The following is a 19,293-nucleotide window of genomic DNA, read 5'->3' as shown; positions in this document are numbered from 1 at the left end:
TTGTGGTGGTCCTGTTGGGGTCCTGACCATTGAAGAACAGGGTGAAAGCAGGCTAAAAAGGTATGTAGAAAAACAGATGGACTACAGTCAATTATTGTAGAACCACAAAGTGCTTCTATATAGTAAGTGGAGCTGAAACTAGGAGGTGGTTTTAATGTTATGGCTGATCAGTGTATATTTCAAACTGTACAAAGAATAAGAATGTTTACTGATCATTTCCTGTTAACATTGCCAAACTTTTACTTTACAATGATAGGGTAAAAAAGCAAAGAGCACTACAATGAAGTGAGAGCTGTTTTTATAGAATCAGCACAAACATATCAGAACAATAATGGCATAAAAACATTTTCCAAACAATGACAACATGACTGTGTATGAAACAGCTATGTAACTCAGGCGAGCTAACCCTATAAGAGAACCCTATTGAGAATTAGTGGACTGTACTGGTAAGTATAAATCATTGTGATGAGACCAAACAAAATACAAAGGAACACAAATCCAACCAGCAAAACAGGAATTATATATAAATACCAGCTGTTAACGTGAATGAGAAGCTGATTTGGGGAAGAAAAAAATAAGATTAGAACTGTCAGTAGTGTTGCAGCATGTTTTATTAACTTGTCAAAAGTGCTTTATGTGTTGTCATTTTAAGCCACATTCTGTATTAGTTAGTGTCCATGAGACATGCTGATAATTACACCTCAGCGCAGGTAGGTGTTAAGAGTCTTGATGCTGCATCTGGCGATCTCTGAACACTGGTCTTGGTTCTTCTTGATTCTGTAGAAGTGCTCCACATAGCTGGATCGACCGAGGAGTTCAACAAAGTCTTCATCATGGGTAATGATAAGCAGTTGGAAGTTGCGCTGTCGAGAGCGACTCTTGATGATACTGCCATACGAAAACATACACAGCAAATGGTCAGAGCAGTTAAAGCCTAGTGGTTAAAGTCTAGTCTAGTAATCTATAGACTATAGACAAAAATGCAGAGCTTGTGGGTTCTAGGTCATAGAAACTTGTGGTGATCAGGGATGTTGGGTTGCTGTCATTCTGCCTCTCTTGTCCGATCACTCAGGTTTGATGACGGTGCGGGAGGTGGGCGCTGATGTCCTGTGAAAGCCTTAATGACCGTGTTAAATGCTCACTCTCCCTTGTAGTTATGCTGTAATAATTAGGGGTGTCGGAGTCTAAAGCTACTGACATTTTACTGTTGTTTTACCCCTAGGTGATTCTGACGGAAACCTGTTTACCCACCCAAGGTTAAATCCTGCAAGTCGAGACCGCCATGCCAAGAATGCTGCTCCTGCTAGTAGTGATGGAAACCTGGCATGTTTGCACCAAAAATGTCAAGCACTCACTACGGACTTTCACAGACTAGACTGAATTGTAAAGAATTCCAATTGTTTACATTATTTTTTTTTTTCTTGTTATAACATTTAGTTCAATTTAATTCTGCGTTTGTATGATTTGTGTAAATCCTATTTATTCAAATTATCCTCCAGGCCACCCAGAGAGGATGAGGGTCCCTGCTGAGTCTGGTTCCTCTAAAGGTTTCTTCCTGTATTTTTAAGTAAGTTTTTCCTTGCCACTGTCACCCTTGGCTTGCTCAACAAAGGTTTGTTGGGGTCTGTTGGTCCTGGATTCTATAAAGTTGCTTTGAGTCCACTGTAAAAAGCGCTATACAAATAAATTTGACTTGACTTGACTAATCAGAAGGGTGTGGTTTTAACCCAACCACTACCAGGTTGCCACTGTTGGGCTCTTCAGCAAGGCCCTTAAGCCTCAATTTCTTAGATTGTATACTGTCATAATTGTAAGTCACTTTGGATGAACGCATCTGCTAAGTGATGCAAATCTAAATGTAAATGGTCACATCAAGTCAACTTCAAGTCAACTTTATTTATATAGCGCTTTTTACAATAGACATTGTCTCAAAGCAACTTTACAAAATCCAGGACCAACAGATACAAAAACCCCTGTTGAGCAAGCCGAGGGCGACTGTGGCAAGGAAAAACTCCCTGAAAATTACAGGAAGAAACCTTGAGAGGAACCAGACTCAGCAGGGCCCATCCTTCTAGGGTGGTCTGGAGAATACTTTAAATAAATAGACGATTTACACAAAGCATACAAACACAGAATTAAATAATCTCAAAGTTATAACTGGTAATAAATAAATAAATAAATAATAATAGAGTTGTTATTCGCTCTAGTCTTCAATAAAGTCTGTAGTGAGTTCTTGTCATTCTTGGTGCAATTACTCCAGACCCGTCACATCTGACAGGAGCAGCATCGCGGTCACGGCAGTCTCGACTTTAATCCTTAACCTCGGCGGTAAACAGGTTTCCATCAGAATGCCTTTGGAGTAAAACAACAAAGAATGTAGTAAAGAATGTAGTTAATAATGTTCAATGCGAGTTGAGTAAAACAGTTTTAGAGAGTTTTAGACTCCGGCAGCCCTAATTATTACAGCATAACTAAAAGGGAGAGCGAGCAGGTAACAAGGTCATGAAGGCTTTCACAGAACATCAGCGCCCACCTCTCCTACCCAAACCGGAGTGATCGGACAAGAGAGGCAGAACGACAGCAACCCAACATCCCTGATCACCACAAGTTTCTATGACCAAGAACCCCCAAGCTCTGCGCCTTTGTCTATATTAATCAAAAGCCTGAGAAAATAAATATGTTTTCAGTCTAGACTTAAACATTGAGACTGTGTCCGAATCCCGAATAGAGGCAGGAAGATTATTCCAGAGTTGTGGAGCTTTGCAAGAAAATGCTCTTCCACCAGCTGTGGTCTTTTGAATTTTAGGAACTATAAGTAACCCTGCATCTTGTGAACGAAGTAGACGCGCTGGGTTGTAGTGATTAATAAGTTCACTCAGATACTGTGGAGCCAGACCATGTAGCGCTTTATAGGTTAGTAAAAGTATTTTGTAATCAATGCAGAATTTAACTGGCAGCCAGTGTAGAGATGATAGAACAGGAGTGATATGATCAAATTTTTTAGTTCTAGTTAGCACTCGAGCTGCTGCATTTTGAACTAACTGGAGTTTGTTTATGGATCTACCAGAGCATCCAGTTAGAAGAGCATTACAATAATCTAACCCAGAAGTTATAAACGCATGGATCAGTTTTTCGGCGTCATTAACAGATAGTATATTTCTTATTTTAGAAATATTACGCAAATGATAGAAAGCAACTCTAGTAATATTATTAATGTGTGTATCAAAGGAGAGATCTGAATCTATTGTGACACCTAAGTTTTTTACATCAGAGCTGGGAGTAACAGAGAAAGTGTTTAGGTTTAGCACCAGGTTAGACAACTTGTCTCTTTAGAGCCAACAATTTTTATGTCGTTTACACAATCTTCTATCTTACTGATTGTGTCAGTATCATTTGGTTTGGCTGATATATACAGCTGTGTGTCATCTGCATAGCAGTGAAATTTTATGCCATGTTTATGAATAATTTCACCTAGTGGAAGCATATAGAGTGTAAATAATAGCGGTCCCAGTACCGACCCCTGTGGAACACCACACTTTACTTTTGTACTTTCCGAGCATTTATTATTTACATAAACAAATTGCGAGCGGTCAGTCAGATATGATTGAAACCAAGAGAGTGCGAGTCCTTTAACACCTACTGTATTTTCTAGCCTATCCAGTAAAATGTTATGATCGACCGTATCAAACGCTGCGCTAAGATCTAATAGAACAAGAAAAGAGACACATCCATTATCAGAAGACATTAACAACTCGTTAACTACTCTAATTAATGCGGTTTCAGTACTATGGTTGGGTCTAAATCCTGATTGAAATTTTTCATGAATACAATTTTCATTCAAATAAGAACATAATTGTTTGGAAACGACTTTTTCTAATATTTTAGAGACAAAAGGAAGGTTTGAAATTGGCTTATAATTAGATAAAACATGTGGATCAAGATTAGGTTTTTTAATCAGGGGTTTAATAACAGCACTTTTAAACAATTTAGGTACGTACCCAAGGCTAAGGGATGCATTGATTAATGTAAGCAGGGGCTCTACAATAGCTGGGAGTAAATCTTTAAGTAAACGAGTTGGAACAGGATCGAGTATACACGATGATGACTTCGATGATTTAATCAACACAGTTAGTTCATTTTGGGAGATTGGATTAAAGGAATTTAGTTGGATTAACTCGTTACTATTATCACCAATGCTGCTCGGAGTGAGTCCATACTTAACATTGGCAAGTGACACACTTTGACTCTGAAGTCGTATTTTTTCTATCTTGTCATTAAAGAATTTTAAAAAATCATGGCTGGTACAGTCAGGCGGTATATTAGATTCAGTTTCATTGACGTTTTAAGTTAATTTGGACACCGTCTCAAAAAGGAATCTAGGATTGTTTTTATTTTTCTCTATTAGGGACGAATAATATAAAGATTTAGCTTTTATAAGTGCATGTTTATACTCAGTTAGAGCATCTTTCCAAGCAATCTTATACACCTCCAGTGTAGTGTGACGCCACTTGCTTTCTAATTTCCGTGCTGCTTGTTTTAGTGCGCATGTGTGGTCATTGTACCAAGGAGCAAGTTTTTTCTCCCTAATCAGTTTAGTTTTGAGTGGGGCTACGTTATCTAAGGTTGTGCGCAGTACGGTCTCTAGGTTTTGAGTTGCCTGATCTAGTTCTTTAGGTTCTGATGCTGGTATATTTGGTAATTCTGGTAGGCAGTTTATGAACGCTGCTGCAGTTGCAGATGTAATAGTGCGCTTACATTTAAAACGATGTGGTTGCTGTATATTATTGGACAGGGACACTTCATAAATTAGTAGAGAGTGATCAGAAATTAAGTCATTCTGTGGTACAATTTCCAGGTTGTCTATGTTTATACCATAAGTAAGTATTAAATCTAAGGTATGTTTACAGCGGTGAGTGGGTCCTGTTACATTTTGGGTGATGCCTAAAGATTCTAAAATAGAATCAAACGCAATTTTGAGTGGATTACACTTATCCTCATTATGAATATTAAAGTCACCAACAATTAAAGCTTTCTTAGTTGATAAGACTATCGGCAAATTCGTTAAGAAATTCTGAGTAAGGACCAGGGGGTCGATAAACAGTAACCAGCTTGAACATACTAGCTTTATCAGATGAACATTTATTGGTTATGTCAGAGATAAGAACTTCAAACGAGTTTGTTAGGGGAGATGATTTTACAGTAAGACCTATGTCTTTATCATAAATTGTGGCTATTCCTCCACCACGACCGCTAAGACGTGGCATATGTTCATAACTGTCACATGTTGCAGACAATGACAGAAAAGATCTTCATACAAGTAATACAGGGATGGGAAACATACTGATATCAAACTGCTAATGCTAATAGTTGGCAGAGGACTTTGTGGGTTGAAAGAATCCTTTGGCATTCTTAAGTCATAAGTATAGATGTACATTCATTCTAATTGGGAATTCCATTAGCCAATTTAAATCCACGTCTAAACAAATTACTACTACTACTATTAAGGTATTTATGAAGTAGATGAATAATGATGACACGCTGGTGTGTTACACTACATTATTAAAAGATTTCTAGCAATGTAAAGTAGGGTACAAGGTCTCAACAAGCAGTACAGCAATAAATCTATTAGAAAGTACATTACTGTATCATACGTATTAGTCATAGAAGGGTTACACAGTCATCTCTATGACTCTGGGACTCCACTAAACCACAGTTAGAGCAGTTACCATGATATGGAAAAACATGACGTGGTCAGACCTAGCAAGAGATGACTCATTTAGAAAGTCACAAAAGAACCTCATGACAAATGTCTGAGATAAGGTCAGTGTTTATAATTGTACTATTCAAACTGCCAGTCCATCATTTAATTGTTTTAAAACAAACATCTGGATCTCCAGGGAAAGAAAAGAAATCCCAATTGTATCCAGAACAAAGTTCAAATGCCAGCAGCAGTCATAGTACAGGATTTAAGTATGGGGATGTGAGGTGGAATACTTATTCAGCTAGAAGGCCTACTATTGTCAGAGTAATAGACTGCAGGTGCTAGACTGGCATAAAACAAACCATTGTTTTACCATGTTTTTAATTTTGTGGTATCAATTTTGGAAGGGCCTTTTCCTGTTTTAGCGTAAGCCCTGAACTCAACTCCCCTTCACACTTTTGGGACGAATTATGAAAATAGTACATCAAAACTATCTGCAACTAAAACAACTTTTACAAGTTCTGTGAATTTAAAGGTCGATTTATTTACCTTTGTAAGCGCTTGATTCTCATTAGGGTGGTTCAGAACTTATTTACTATGTGCAATATTTACATTTATGACATTTAACAGACGCTTTTATCCAAAGTGAATTCCAATTGTGACAAATTAGAATTTGAGAGTGGTACCTTGAAACTCAGCGTCAATTGGTTCTGGGAGTGGCATTGAGTTTAAAAGGTGTTGAGTTTTAAGGTATTTTTTTCCCATAAGGATGTATGGGAAAATGCGTTCCATGGTCCCGTGGAACTGCATATATTTTAGGCTTATGTAAAATAATGGGGTTGTTTTTGACACTTGTACACTGAAAATAACACAGATAGAATATAAACACACTGAAATACAATTAAAAAACAGTTAAAAATCAATCAAAAACACAATAAAACCTGCACTTTACCTTTGTCATTCTTTTAATACATTAAGTTACATTAAGTTTTTATGATAAGCATTTTAGACTCTACGAAAAGCTGATTCTCAGCACCCTGAGCTATAACACAAGTTTAAAAGTGAAACAGGAGAAAAATCCAACTGAACACAGATACTTGTGGACGCTTTCAGAGTAAATTCACATGACGTTTTATCACACCACTCAAGCCAAGCGCTGAACAAAGCAGCAGTCGCTCACAAGTGAGTTTAAGGGAAACATTGAGTTTAAGGGTACAAATTTCTCGACAAAGGGCATTGAGTTTAAAGGATTTAGAGTTTAGGGGACGTTGAGTTACAGGGTACCACAGTGGTTAAGGGCTAAGGGCCCTGCTCTGCAGCCCAGCAGTGACATCTTGGCTGCTGTCGGGCTTGGACCAGTGACCTTCGGGTTATTAGTTCAGGACCCTGAACTGCTGAGCTACTAACATTTATTGCGTATAGCAAATGCTTTAATCCAAATCAAATTACAACAGTGTCCGAATACAAACCAAGCAATCCAGGGTTAGGGGGCTCGGTCAGGGGCCTGACGGTGGTGAGACTTGAACCAGTGACCTCCTGATTACGTTTGCAGTACCTTAAATGCTTAGCTACCACTGCCCCATATTTAAAGAATTTAAATTAAACATGTTTTATCACAGCTTTATCCTGTTCAGGATTGTGGTGGGTATATAAGTAAGAATACTTTCAAAAATAAAAAGTGTTAATATTTTATTTTTCTCGATTAACAAAATGCAAAGTGAATGAGCAAAAGATAAATCTAAATCAAATTAATATTTAGTGTTACCACCCTTTGCCTTCAAAACTGCATCAATTCTTCTCGACAGGAAGGTTGTTCCAAACATCTTGGAGAACTAAGCCTCAAATCCTTCAGTCTCTTCATGTAATTCCTGACAGACTCGATGATGTTGAGGTCAGGGCTCTGTGGGGACCATAACATCACTTCTAGAAATCTTTGTTGTTCTTTATGCTGAAGATAGTTCTTAATGACATTGGCTGTATGTTTGGGGTCGTTGTCCTGCTGCAGAATAAATTTGGAGCCAGTCAGACTGGCCTGTATTTCTCAGCATTGAGGACACTATTAATCCTTAAATTGGGCCAGTGATAGCTCAGTGGTTAAGGTACTGGACTAGTAAACAGAAGGTTGCCGGTTCAAGCCCCGCCACCACCAAGTTGCCACTGTTGGGTCCCTGAGCAAGGCCCTTAACCCTCAATTGCTCATCGTGTTCTGCTCATTGTGTAAGTCGCTTTGGATAAAAGCGTCTGCTAAATGCTGAAAATGTAAATGTAAATGTAAAATCCTGATCAAATGCCCAACTCCATTTGCTGAAATTCAGCCCCAAACTTGCAAGATACCTCCACCATGCTTCACTGTTGCCTGCAGACACTCATTACTGTATCACTCTCAGGTCCTTAAAAAACATACTGTCTTCTGTTACTGCCAAGTATTTCATATTGTAACTAATCACTCCAGAGCACATCTGCACCAGTTCCTATGTTTTAGTGCATAGTTAAGTCACTTGACGACTAGGCCACTTCTGGCCGGACTTCTTTAAACAGTACCTGGGTCCCACTGGTTTCCGCCAGTTCTGAGCTGATGGCATTGCTAAACATCTTCCGATTTGTGTCTTTCATCCACTGCACTAGGTTTCCTTGGCTGACCACTGCGTCTACAGTCCTTATCCTTACCCATTTCTTTGTGCTTCTTCAATAGAGCTTGAAGAGCACATCTTGAAGCCCCAGTCTGCTTTGAAATCTTTGCCTTATTGATGCAGTAAAACTACTCTGTGTCTTGTTGCTGTGCTCAGTCTTGCCATGGTGTATGACCTGTGACATGAAACTGTCCTCCACAATCTCACCTGGACCTCACAACCTCACAGGAACGGTAGTTACTCATGACACAAGGTTCATCAGTTCACAAGATTATATCAAAGTCTTGGACAATTTAGTGTCTCCAATTCACCTCCCTTGCATGTCTTTGGACTGTGGGAAGAAACCGGAGCACCCGGAGTAAACCCACGCAGATGGTTTTTATCTGAGACCTTTAAATTCTGAGAAGTGGTAACAGATAATTACTCAACCATTTAACCTGAATGACAACTTGACATGTTATCTGCTCATGTAAAATCCCACAAGGAGTTTGTTTCCACTATTACGCTCAACCTAGTGTGTAAAACAAATAAACAAAGTTTTTTGTAGTTGACACAGCTAAAAACTATAACTCAGCAAATGTTGCTCATTTCTAGCTTTGACGTATCACAGTATAATTGTAATTCTTGTATTACAAAAGCCTGAATTATACTTACTCCACCAAGGCATGGGCCAGTGACTCAATGTTTTCTCGGTCAAGGTTGGTAGTGGGCTCATCCAGGGCCAGGATGCCACAGTTCAAACAGAATGTTTCAGCCAAAGCCAGTCGGATGATAAGTGAAGCTAATACCTGTGCAATACACACCATAAGGGAAAATATCTCAATAATTTCATCATCCACAAACACTTTAATAGTTTCTTGTATTAAGAGCAAATAATGAACTGGTCTCACACACAAGTAACATTTGAAAACTTACACTGATCAGCCATAACATTAAAACCACCTCCTTGTTTCTACACTCACTACAATTACTGACTGTAGTCCATCTATTTCTCTACATACTTTTTAGTCTGCTTTCACCCTGTTCTTCAATTGTCGAACCCCTACAGGACCACCACAGAGCAGGTATTATATAGGTGGTGGATGATTCTCAGTACTGCAGTGACACTGACATGGTGGTGGTGTGTTAGTGTGTGTTGTGCTGGTATGAGTGGATCAGACACAGCAGCGCTGCTGGAGTTTTTAAATACCGTGTACACTCACCGTCCATTCTATTAGACACTCCTACCTAGTTGGTCCACCTTGTAGATGTAACGTCAAAGACGATCGCTCATCTATTGCTGCTGTTTGAATTGGTCATCTTCTAGACCTTCATCAGTGGCCACAGGACGCTGCCCATGGGGCGCTGGATATTTTTGGTTGGTGGACTATTCTCAGTCCACCAGTGACAGTGAGGTGTCCAGCGCTGCTGTGTCTTATCCACTCATACCAGCACCATGTCAGTGTCACTTGAGTGCTAAGAATGACCCACCACCTAAATAATACCTGCTCTGTAGTGGTCCTGGGAGAGTCCTGACCATTGAAGAACAGCATGAAAGGGGGCTAACAAAGCATGCAGAAAAACAGATGGACTACAGTCAGTAATTGTAGAACTACAAAGTGCTTCTATATGGTAAGTGGAGCTGATAAAATGGACAGTGAGTGCAGAAACATGGATGACTATGCTTAGTCATTAATAGCAGTTTCATATGTAAAACTGTGTGATGGTGGACTCTTATTATTATTGAGCCTTAAGGGCACACCTTTTGTCCAGCACTGCAACGTCCACGCATGTCTAAAGCTGTGTCTCCTTTGACCATCACCACTCTGTAGTTATAGGTTCTTCTCTTCACACCAGCTGAGGCATTCTCATCCACATCAGACCGGATCTCCACATATTCAATATCTAAAAGACAGCATGAGCACAAGGATCCAGAAGAAATTAGAACCCTACATGGTGTCGATGAAAAATCAGGGTTAAATTTTAAGATATTAATGGACATTTCATAACATATAACATTACAGCATGTAAAGTAATTTTTTGTTAGGAAAAGACCTTGTCCACGATATGTGCTCCTCCACAGGTCCCGAATGATTTTGTTAATCTCCTCCATCTTCATACTGTGAAACTTCATAATTGTTCTGTAAAAAAAATGCAGTATTGGAGTGATGTTTGTTTCTTTGTTTATTAGGATTTTAACGTCATGTTTTACACTTTAGTTACATTCATGACAGGAACGGTAGTTACTCATTACACAAGGTTCATCAGTTCACAAGGTTATATCAAACACAGTCATGGACAATTTAATGTCTCCAATTTATCTCACTTGCATGTCTTTGGACTGTTGGAGGAAACCGGAGCACCCAGAGGAAACCCACGCAGACACGGGGAGAACATGCAAACTCCACACAGAAAGGACCTGGACCGCCCCACTTGGGGATCGAACCCAGGACCTTCTTGCTGTGAGGCGACAGTGCTACTTAGCCACCGTGCCACCCCATTAGAGTATTCAGAAAAATACATTCATTCATTTTCACAGACAGGTCAATATCTGCCTCAAATTGTTAAAAAAGTCATTTCTTTTAAGAAATAAGAGTTAATTGGCTAACATAAAATTTGACTAACACTTTTTAAAGCTTGAAGGAATAAACGATAAACTGTGGTTTATTTTATCTATGAAAAGAAAATTACAGGAACTGGTCAGGATTCAGGTGAGGTGAACTGGTGTGAGCTGCTTAACACTGAGGTGTCACATATGTTATAGGACAACAATGCTTCAGTGCTGTCAAGTGATAGGAAAGGTCACCTGAACAATTTTGTCAGGGATGGGAAGGAAACTCAAACTATCAACTTATGCTGAAGGAATATTCGCCTTAAATGTTAGATGTCATCAAATAAAGGTCCAGTCAGGGAAGCTTGATGTGTGTCAGTCAATCTAATCCTATTAATACAGGCAAAAAAGATGTAACATAAGACATGAAGAAGATCTAAACATGCTACTCTCTGTTAACAAATGTTCATTGTCTCAGCGTTTCAATAATAAAAAAAAAAATTATACTGAATGCATGTGAACTTTTCACAAGCTGCATATTGCAGCTATAGGTTTCGATGCATTTTGGATTTTCAGACTGAGATCTGTTATCAAAAAGAACCCTCAATGACAAGATCTGCAACCACTCAGCAAGTTTCCATAACTTGCTGGCACTCTGCATTTGTAATTGTGAAAGCCTGTGTCCACAAGAGGAAAGCTGCAGATATGAAAATGATCAGATACAATATTTAGAAGCTAATTAAATGAAGTTTCTCAGTCAGCAGGTAGGTCAATGTGGAACAGTGGAATGTAGCACTATTACACCGATCAGCCATAACATTAAAACCACCTCCCTGTTTCTACACTCACTGTTCATTTGATCAGCTCCACTTACCATATAGAAGCACTGTGTAGTTCTACAATTACTGACTGTAGTACATATATTTCTCTATATGCTTTTTTAGCCTGCTTTCACCCTGTTCTTCAATAGTCAGGACCCCCACAGGACCACTACAGAGCAGGTATTATTTGGGTGGTGGATCATTCTCAGTACTGCAGTGACACTGACATGGTGGTGGTGTGTTAGTGTGTGTTGTGCTGGTATGAGCGCTGCTGGAGCTTTTAAATACCGTGTCCACTCACTGTCCACTCTATTACACGCTCCTACCTAGTTGGTCCACCTTGTAGATGTAAAGTCAGAATCGATCGCTCATCTATTGCTGCTGTTTGAGTTGGTCATCTTCTAGACCTTCATCAGTGGTCACAGGACGCTGCCCACGGGGCGCTGTTGGCTGGATATTTTTGGTTGGTGGACTATTCTCAGTCCAGCAGTGACAGTGAGGTGTTTAAAAACTCCAGCAGCGCTGCTGTGTCTGATTCACTCATACCAGCACAACACATACTAACACACCACCACCATGTCAGTGTTACTGCAGTGCTGAGAATGATCCACCACCCAAATAATACCTACTCTGTAGTGGTCCTGGGAGAGTCCTGACCATTGAAGAACAGCATGAAAGGGGGCTAACAAAGCATGCAGAGAAACAGATGGACTACTGTCAGTAATTGTAGAGCTACAAAGTGCTTCTATGTGGTAAGTGGAGCTGATAAAATGAACAGTGAGTGTAGAAACAAGGAGGTGGTTTTAATGTTATGCCTGATTGGTGTATATACAGTTATGTAAAATGTATTAACCTATTGGAACTGCTGTATTTATTGTACATTCTATTTGGTCAGGTTTTCCTTCAAGTCACGGTACTAGAAAACATATTCTACCTACAGTAAGGGCAGACATTTTTCTAACTGACTTGTACTGAAGGTGGCATCTTATGACAGTAGAACATTTAAAGTCACATTTTCTTGACTATGACCCATTTTACCTCAAATGTTTGTCTATAGTTTGTCTCATAGCATGGCTATGAGCTTGATTTAATACAACTGTGTCTAAACAGTAAATGGGCACCATAACTTGATAATTAAAAGGGGTGTTCAAATACCTGTAGACATACAGTGTATATAAGAATGATTTAGTCAATTGTTTCAATACTATACAGTTACAAAAAAGCATTTTTTGCATTTGTTACTCAAAATGTTGTTTAATAGATTTATCATGCCTAACATAAAAGCACACAATCGTACTTTGTCATGTATATATTCAGTAGATTCTTTTTAGTCTAGCATGGAGAACTGTTGGGAACTCTTTTAGTTTGGGACTGGTGGTGATTCTAGATGATTGTACGGGATTTCTAGTATTAACAGCTCTCTTTAAATCATGCCTTAGTAGGGCGCCCTGGTTGCGCAGCGGGATATTCCACTAGCACACCAGCGCAGAGATTCTGAACTCCTCGGTTTGAAACTCGGCGTTGCCACCGATCGGCTGGGCGCCATCTAGCGGCCATAATTGACAGTGCCTGCAGCAGACACGGTTCTGCTAGGGTGGGAGGACCGGACTATGTGGGTGGGGTCTTCAAACGCTGTGTAAGGACCCTGATTGGCAGAGGGAGGCGCCTGTGCAGAATGCATAGGTGAAAAAGGGTTCTGCAAAAGGGCTGCGCGCGGATCGGAGGAGGCGTGAGCAGCAGTATACCCACCTCGACCACAATCAGGGATCCCCCAGCAGCAGAAGACAAATTACACGTAATGGGAGAAAATGCATAAATAAAATAGAAACAAAATCATGTCTTAGCATCTACAGTGGATGAAAAAGTCTACACACCCCTCTTAAAATGCAATTTTACATTTATTTTGACCTTTAATGCAACTGTAAACACCGTCTTATAATTGGATTTGTAGCTGTGTTTAGAATGAACCAATTACATTCAAACTCATGTTAAATAGTATTCAGTGACACCTGCCATCAAGTAAAGTGTCTCTAATTAACCCCATATAAAGTTCAGCTCCTCTAGTAGGATTTTCCTTACAGCAAAAGCAATGGTCCAGACAGAGCTCAAGAGCTCTTATTATTAAAAGGTATCAGTTTGTAAAAGTATAACTTGGGCACCCATGGTATAATTCATTAGGTTTCCATTTCTGAGCAGATGCAGACAAGCTTAAGATCACTATGCAAAATGCCAAGCACCGACTGGAGTGGTGTAAAGTATGCCAACACTGGACTGTGTTTCTGGAGTGGTCAAACACAACTCACTTTCTAGTAAGTCTGATGGATAAATTTTGGAATGGTACTAATTGGAATGCCTTAGACATTTTAGACAAGTCTAGACTCTGTGACCAGTTTGGAAAACAACAAAAAGGAGAAGAAACTAACAGCTTTTTTTGTCTAAATTCAATGTGACCTGTTTTCACAGTGTGAAACTAAAGACAAGCACGACTTATACTTTTACTTTCAAAATCTCAGCTGTATGATTTGACATACTTTTTTTTCACTTTCATTTCTGATTGATTTTGTAGGGCATAGTTTTGTTTTAAGCAGATTTAATCTCACTGCACTTTCTAGCCCATTATTGACAGCGAAAAGCAATAAAGGATATGTGAGATCACTTGGGCAGTTTCGGTTATGTCCATTCAATTTGTTTCTATTCTATTTATGAACTGAAAAGTCTCTATTTTTGCTCCATCACCTATTGACATCACCTATCAGAACAAACTTCAGTATTTAGTTTTTTTTTTTTTTTTACCTCATTACTAACCCTAATTTGTTCCTGTTCAAACTTCACACAGAAACCATAACAGCCATAACATTAAAACCACCTCCTTTTTTCTACACACATTGTCCATTTTATCAGCTCCACTTACCATATAGAAGCACTTTGCAGTTCTACAATTACTGACTGTAGTCCTACTGTTTCTTTGCATACTGTGTTAGCCCCCTTATATGCTGTTCTTCAATGGTCAGGACTCTCCCAGGACCACCACAGAGCAGGTATTATTTGGGTGGTGGATCATTCTCAGCACTGCAGTGACACTGACATGGTGGTGGTGTGTTAGTGTGTGTTGTGCTGGTATGCGTGGATAAGGCACAGCAGTGCTGCTGGAGTTTTAAAACACATCACTGTCACTGCTGGACTGAGAGTAGTCCACCAACCAAAAATATCCAGCCAACAGCGCCCCGTGGGCAGCGTCCTGTGACAACTGATGAAGGTCTAGAAGATGACCAACTCAAACAGCAGCAATAGATGAGCGATCAGCTCTGACTTTACATCTACAAGGTGGAACAACTAGGTAGGAGTGTCTAATAGAGGGGACAGTGAGTGGAAATGGTATTTAAAAAGTCCAGCAGCGCTGCTGTGTCTGATCAACTCATACCAGCACAACACACACTAACACACCACCACCATGTCAGTGTCACTGCAGTGCTGAGAATCATCCACCACCTAAATAATACCTGCTCTGTGGTGGTCTTGACCATTGAAGAACAGGGTGAAAGCAGCTAAAAAAGTATGTACAGAAACAGATGGACTACAGTCAGTAATTGTAGAACTACAAAGTGCTTCTATATGGTAAGTGGAGCTGATAAAAAGGACAGTGAGTGTAGAAACAAGGAGGTGGTTTTAATGTTATGGCTGATCAGTGTATTTCTCCAAATTGTCACACTAGCAATCCTACGGCAATTCAATTAGCAATCGGTTAGTCAAAATGTCCAAGATGTCGAAGTCTAAAGCAGCTAAAAACACTAATCGGGTACGTGAGTTTGGAAAACTCCCAACCAATTCTGTGGATGCAGAGGGGGGTGTGTTAAAACATAGAATTGTGTATTGTAGCTTCCATTTATTCCATCATTCAATTAATGAGTGTAATTTAATGACTGTCGTAAAATGTGACACTTTTCCTTAAAAATCTGTGAAATCTGATTTTTAAAAGACAAGGTCCGTGAAATTTGGCACATTTTCCCATGAATTTAATATGGCCCTAGTTATGGCATGTAGCGAGCCACGCTATGCTCTTTGTGACCCCCCTTAATACGTTACAGGCATCAAATTTGGATATGACATATATTTACAAAAACTAATAAGGTAAACTATTAAATATCTTTTCTTTTAACTTTTTTAAATGAAATACTTGTAAACAACATTCTGCTTCCTGTTTAACTGTATATACATACACCTGTAGAGATCACTTGCGGAATATCCCAGTCTTTTTCCACACCACTAAACCCCAACTGTAACAACTGATAAAATATAGATGACTCACAGTCACTACCTTATTGTCCTTTCATGGCAATGTTCTCAAACCTCAGACAGTGACAGCAGGAAGCTGTGTTCATGGCGTCACAGCTTTCAGATATCAAACACACACTTAATGATAAACAACCCCTGCCAGAAAGAGAGGAAAAAAAAACCCCAGAACTGACTTACGGTCCTAAAGCTATCTTGATTGAAAAAAACAGAAAGACACTTACTAAAAGATACCGTAAGCAGTTTTTGAAAAAGTACCTTTGTTCTAAATTAAAACTAAATTAAAAGCAAAGTGCCATCCTAATGCAATAAGAACTAGAGCTATATTAATAGAGTGGACTATAGGTTAGCCAAATATATATGTACAATTGTTTTATTTATGGAAGCAAATGTCATCACTGCAGACAACTTACTGTAAAACAATTAATAAAGACTACAGCAGAAACACACCGGGTAGACAATGGGTCTGTTCGAAAACCTAGTGAGCTCTCTACATAAACAGCATTTTACATGATCCTATGCATGCTCCTGAGAAGACGGCTGTTCGAATTCTTAGATATTTTAACATGCTGCCTACTAAGGTGCCTTAATTCAAAGTGATAAACCGACTGAAAAACGAGGGAGCAGTAAAGGCAACCCCAGCATTCAGTGCGGCACAACTTCTAACAAAAAATTACAAATATGGTGGATGGATGCGGAGCAACGAACAAATTTATTTTCAAATGTAAATAAAGTCTTATTGATTTTTAATTTGTATAAAGATGTACAAGTGTCATTTATTTGAAAATTCGGGCTTGTCAGTGACAGTTTATCCATTTTCGGTACATGGAGGGGGATGTTGGCCGGCATGCTAGTGGGTTGTGTCGCCTTTTGAATGACCTGAGGCTAACTGTATTAGCTTAGAAAGCAAAACTGCCGTGGCACAACCGCTGTCTAAGCAGTGTCTGAATAACCTGCCTCACTGTTTCCTCTAGAATTTTTTTTAGCAGCGGTGGCAGGCACCCTCAACCCCCCACACACCCACGGCCCCCATCCGGTGCAGTGCAAAATTAATTAAATAAAAGTTTGTGTTAAAAATGAACACATTAGCCTTGACACCACTGTTTTAAAGCTTAGAATCTAAGCAGGCTCCATGTATAAGGCAGTATGTGCATAAGCAATCAGCTTTGCATAAGCAATCGGCGCGGACCGTGACGTCATCTGTGGGCGTGTCACAGTGTAGAGGCTGTGAAACCGCTATTGCGCTGTTCTTTCATATTTTAAAAGTTCATCTGATTAAATTTTGATATTTTCAAAGCAATGAACTGTGTGATATGAGGCGGTAAAAGTGCTCTAGACAGTACGAACAACGCTTAACGTGAAAAATAAAGCTCAACGTTACTTATTGTACTAAAACAATGACAGATGAATTTGGGCAGTACACTCTAAAAAATGATTCAGCACATTAGTAAATTAAACGTAATATAACAAGTCAGTTCAACATAAAAAAATAAGTTTGTAACATTTGTTAAAAATTTAAAGTTCGGGCAATTTAAAAAGACATTATTTTAGACAAACTCAAAATTTTAACCTTTTTCAACACATTATTTTGCTTTAGTACAACATCATACCAATTTTGAGTTGAGCCAACTAAAATATCGGAGTTGCCTGAATGTATTATGTTTAAATACTGGGAAGGGGCGGAGCTTTACCCAGAAGGACTTGCGGCAGTGGTATCCAGACCTACCGTGACCGTGCAGCCCAGCATTGGGAACAGTGTGGCTACGCTGAAAAATGCTTTGATGCATGCTCGATAATCCGGGTACACAAAGTTGAGTCAGTTCATCTGGACACAAGTTTGTTGTAGAGTTTGTTGTTCTCTAGAACAAACTTGTGTCCAGATAAACTGATTCAACTTTGTTGATATGCTGAGAAATGGATCAGCATGTGCATTTGTGGTATGAATGTATATGTGTATGAATAAGTGTCTGTCCAATGCTTCAGTTAAAGAGCTGATTCCTATCACAATAATATTCAGCATATTCATATCAGCGGAACCTAATTTATTTGGGTTTGTGGAACAAACAATGAAATTAAAATTAAGTAGGTTCAGATTAATTTTGCGTGATGGTTTTAAAGATTTTCATGGTGATATTACCTAATTTAGTTAAGTTAGTTTAACAGCGAGAGGCTTGTTGCATTTACTTAAAACATTCTAGTTCAGATTACATAACAAATTGTTACCATCATTTTTTAAAGTAGATCCAGTATATTATTTTTTTGAGTGTACAGAGTACTTATAACCAGTAATAACGGAGAGAAATTTAGTGTCCCTGTGTGGTACTTTTAGTACTCCAAGTTAAACTTTTTCGATTCTCCCGAGAAGCTGATTTTCAAGAAGTTAATACAGTTATACACAGATGTATGTGGAGCTTTTGGACTGAATTTAATGGTTATTTCACACAAATGGATTTGTGTCGTGGAACTTTTGGGATGTTTTATCGCTCAAGCCGAGAGCTGAGCAAATTGGCTATTTGACAAAACGATTCTCACGTGATGCACTAAAGAAAACAAAAACTACGACAAACACGTCTACGTCTTCTTATCACCAATAGTTATTCGATGCTTTTGCATAAAAATGAACGTCTGTAACGACAGCACAAATGCTCACACATAATATACACACTCCGCATTACTCCACATCACTACTCTTCACTTTCTTTAAGTAACGCCCACCGTTGATGACGTACGCTTGGTTCCCAAAAAACTGGTGGAAATGTGGGTTGTAAGACTGACCCCCTGTGAGTGCATTGGGACGGGGGTCATTGCGGTTTCATGTAATTATATAAATTCTGATGGAGCGGCGGCAATAATTAAGCAGCGGCTGGCCGCCACCGGAAAGTACATGTAGCGGAAACACTGCTTATAAGTTCGATGTCTTATTAGAATCCTCTCAGCAAAGCAGCCCACTAGGTTTTCGAACAGACTACACCAAATGACCAAAAGTATTTGGACACTTGAACATGTGCTAGTTGGACATTTCATTCAAAGACCATGGGCATTAGTATAGACCTCCCATAGTTTGATACTATAAAAGGCTTCAATCTACTGTAAAGGCTTTAAACAAGACTGTGAGGTCAGTTCTGCAGTTCTTTGTGTTACTGATACACCCTCCACGGACCTGAGCCCAGTGTTTAAGCACCAGCTAAGGTGACAGTCACATCAAGTTTATAATAAAGTGGTAGAGGTAATGGACAGTGGAAGCTTAGTGGTTATAATGCTGGACTAGTAATCAGAGTGTTGATGGTACAAGCCCTACCTCTGTCAGGTTGCCACTTAAGC

At 39.2% G+C, this 19,293-nt stretch overlaps 1 protein-coding gene across 2 annotated transcripts in view; it reads right to left on the bottom strand.

Moving 5' to 3' along the window:
• Positions 1–281: 281 nt before the first annotated feature.
• Positions 282–19,293, bottom strand: part of rad50 (RAD50 homolog, double strand break repair protein) — a 56,273-nt gene continuing 37,261 nt past the window's right edge. For both annotated transcript variants that reach the window (XM_063011631.1, XM_063011632.1), the window contains exons 23-26: positions 10,366–10,451; positions 10,073–10,215; positions 8,986–9,119; positions 282–888 (exon numbers count right to left, since the gene is read on the bottom strand). In XM_063011631.1, coding sequence (XP_062867701.1) covers positions 702–888; positions 8,986–9,119; positions 10,073–10,215; positions 10,366–10,451 — 550 coding nt within the window. In that variant the 3' untranslated portion in view covers positions 282–701. The remainder of the gene's footprint in view (positions 889–8,985; positions 9,120–10,072; positions 10,216–10,365; positions 10,452–19,293) is intronic.

This window comes from Trichomycterus rosablanca, chromosome 16 (genome assembly GCF_030014385.1).
Source record: "Trichomycterus rosablanca isolate fTriRos1 chromosome 16, fTriRos1.hap1, whole genome shotgun sequence".
Taxonomy (NCBI): Eukaryota; Metazoa; Chordata; class Actinopteri; order Siluriformes; family Trichomycteridae; genus Trichomycterus; species Trichomycterus rosablanca.
This window is presented reverse-complemented; position numbering and strand designations above follow the sequence as displayed.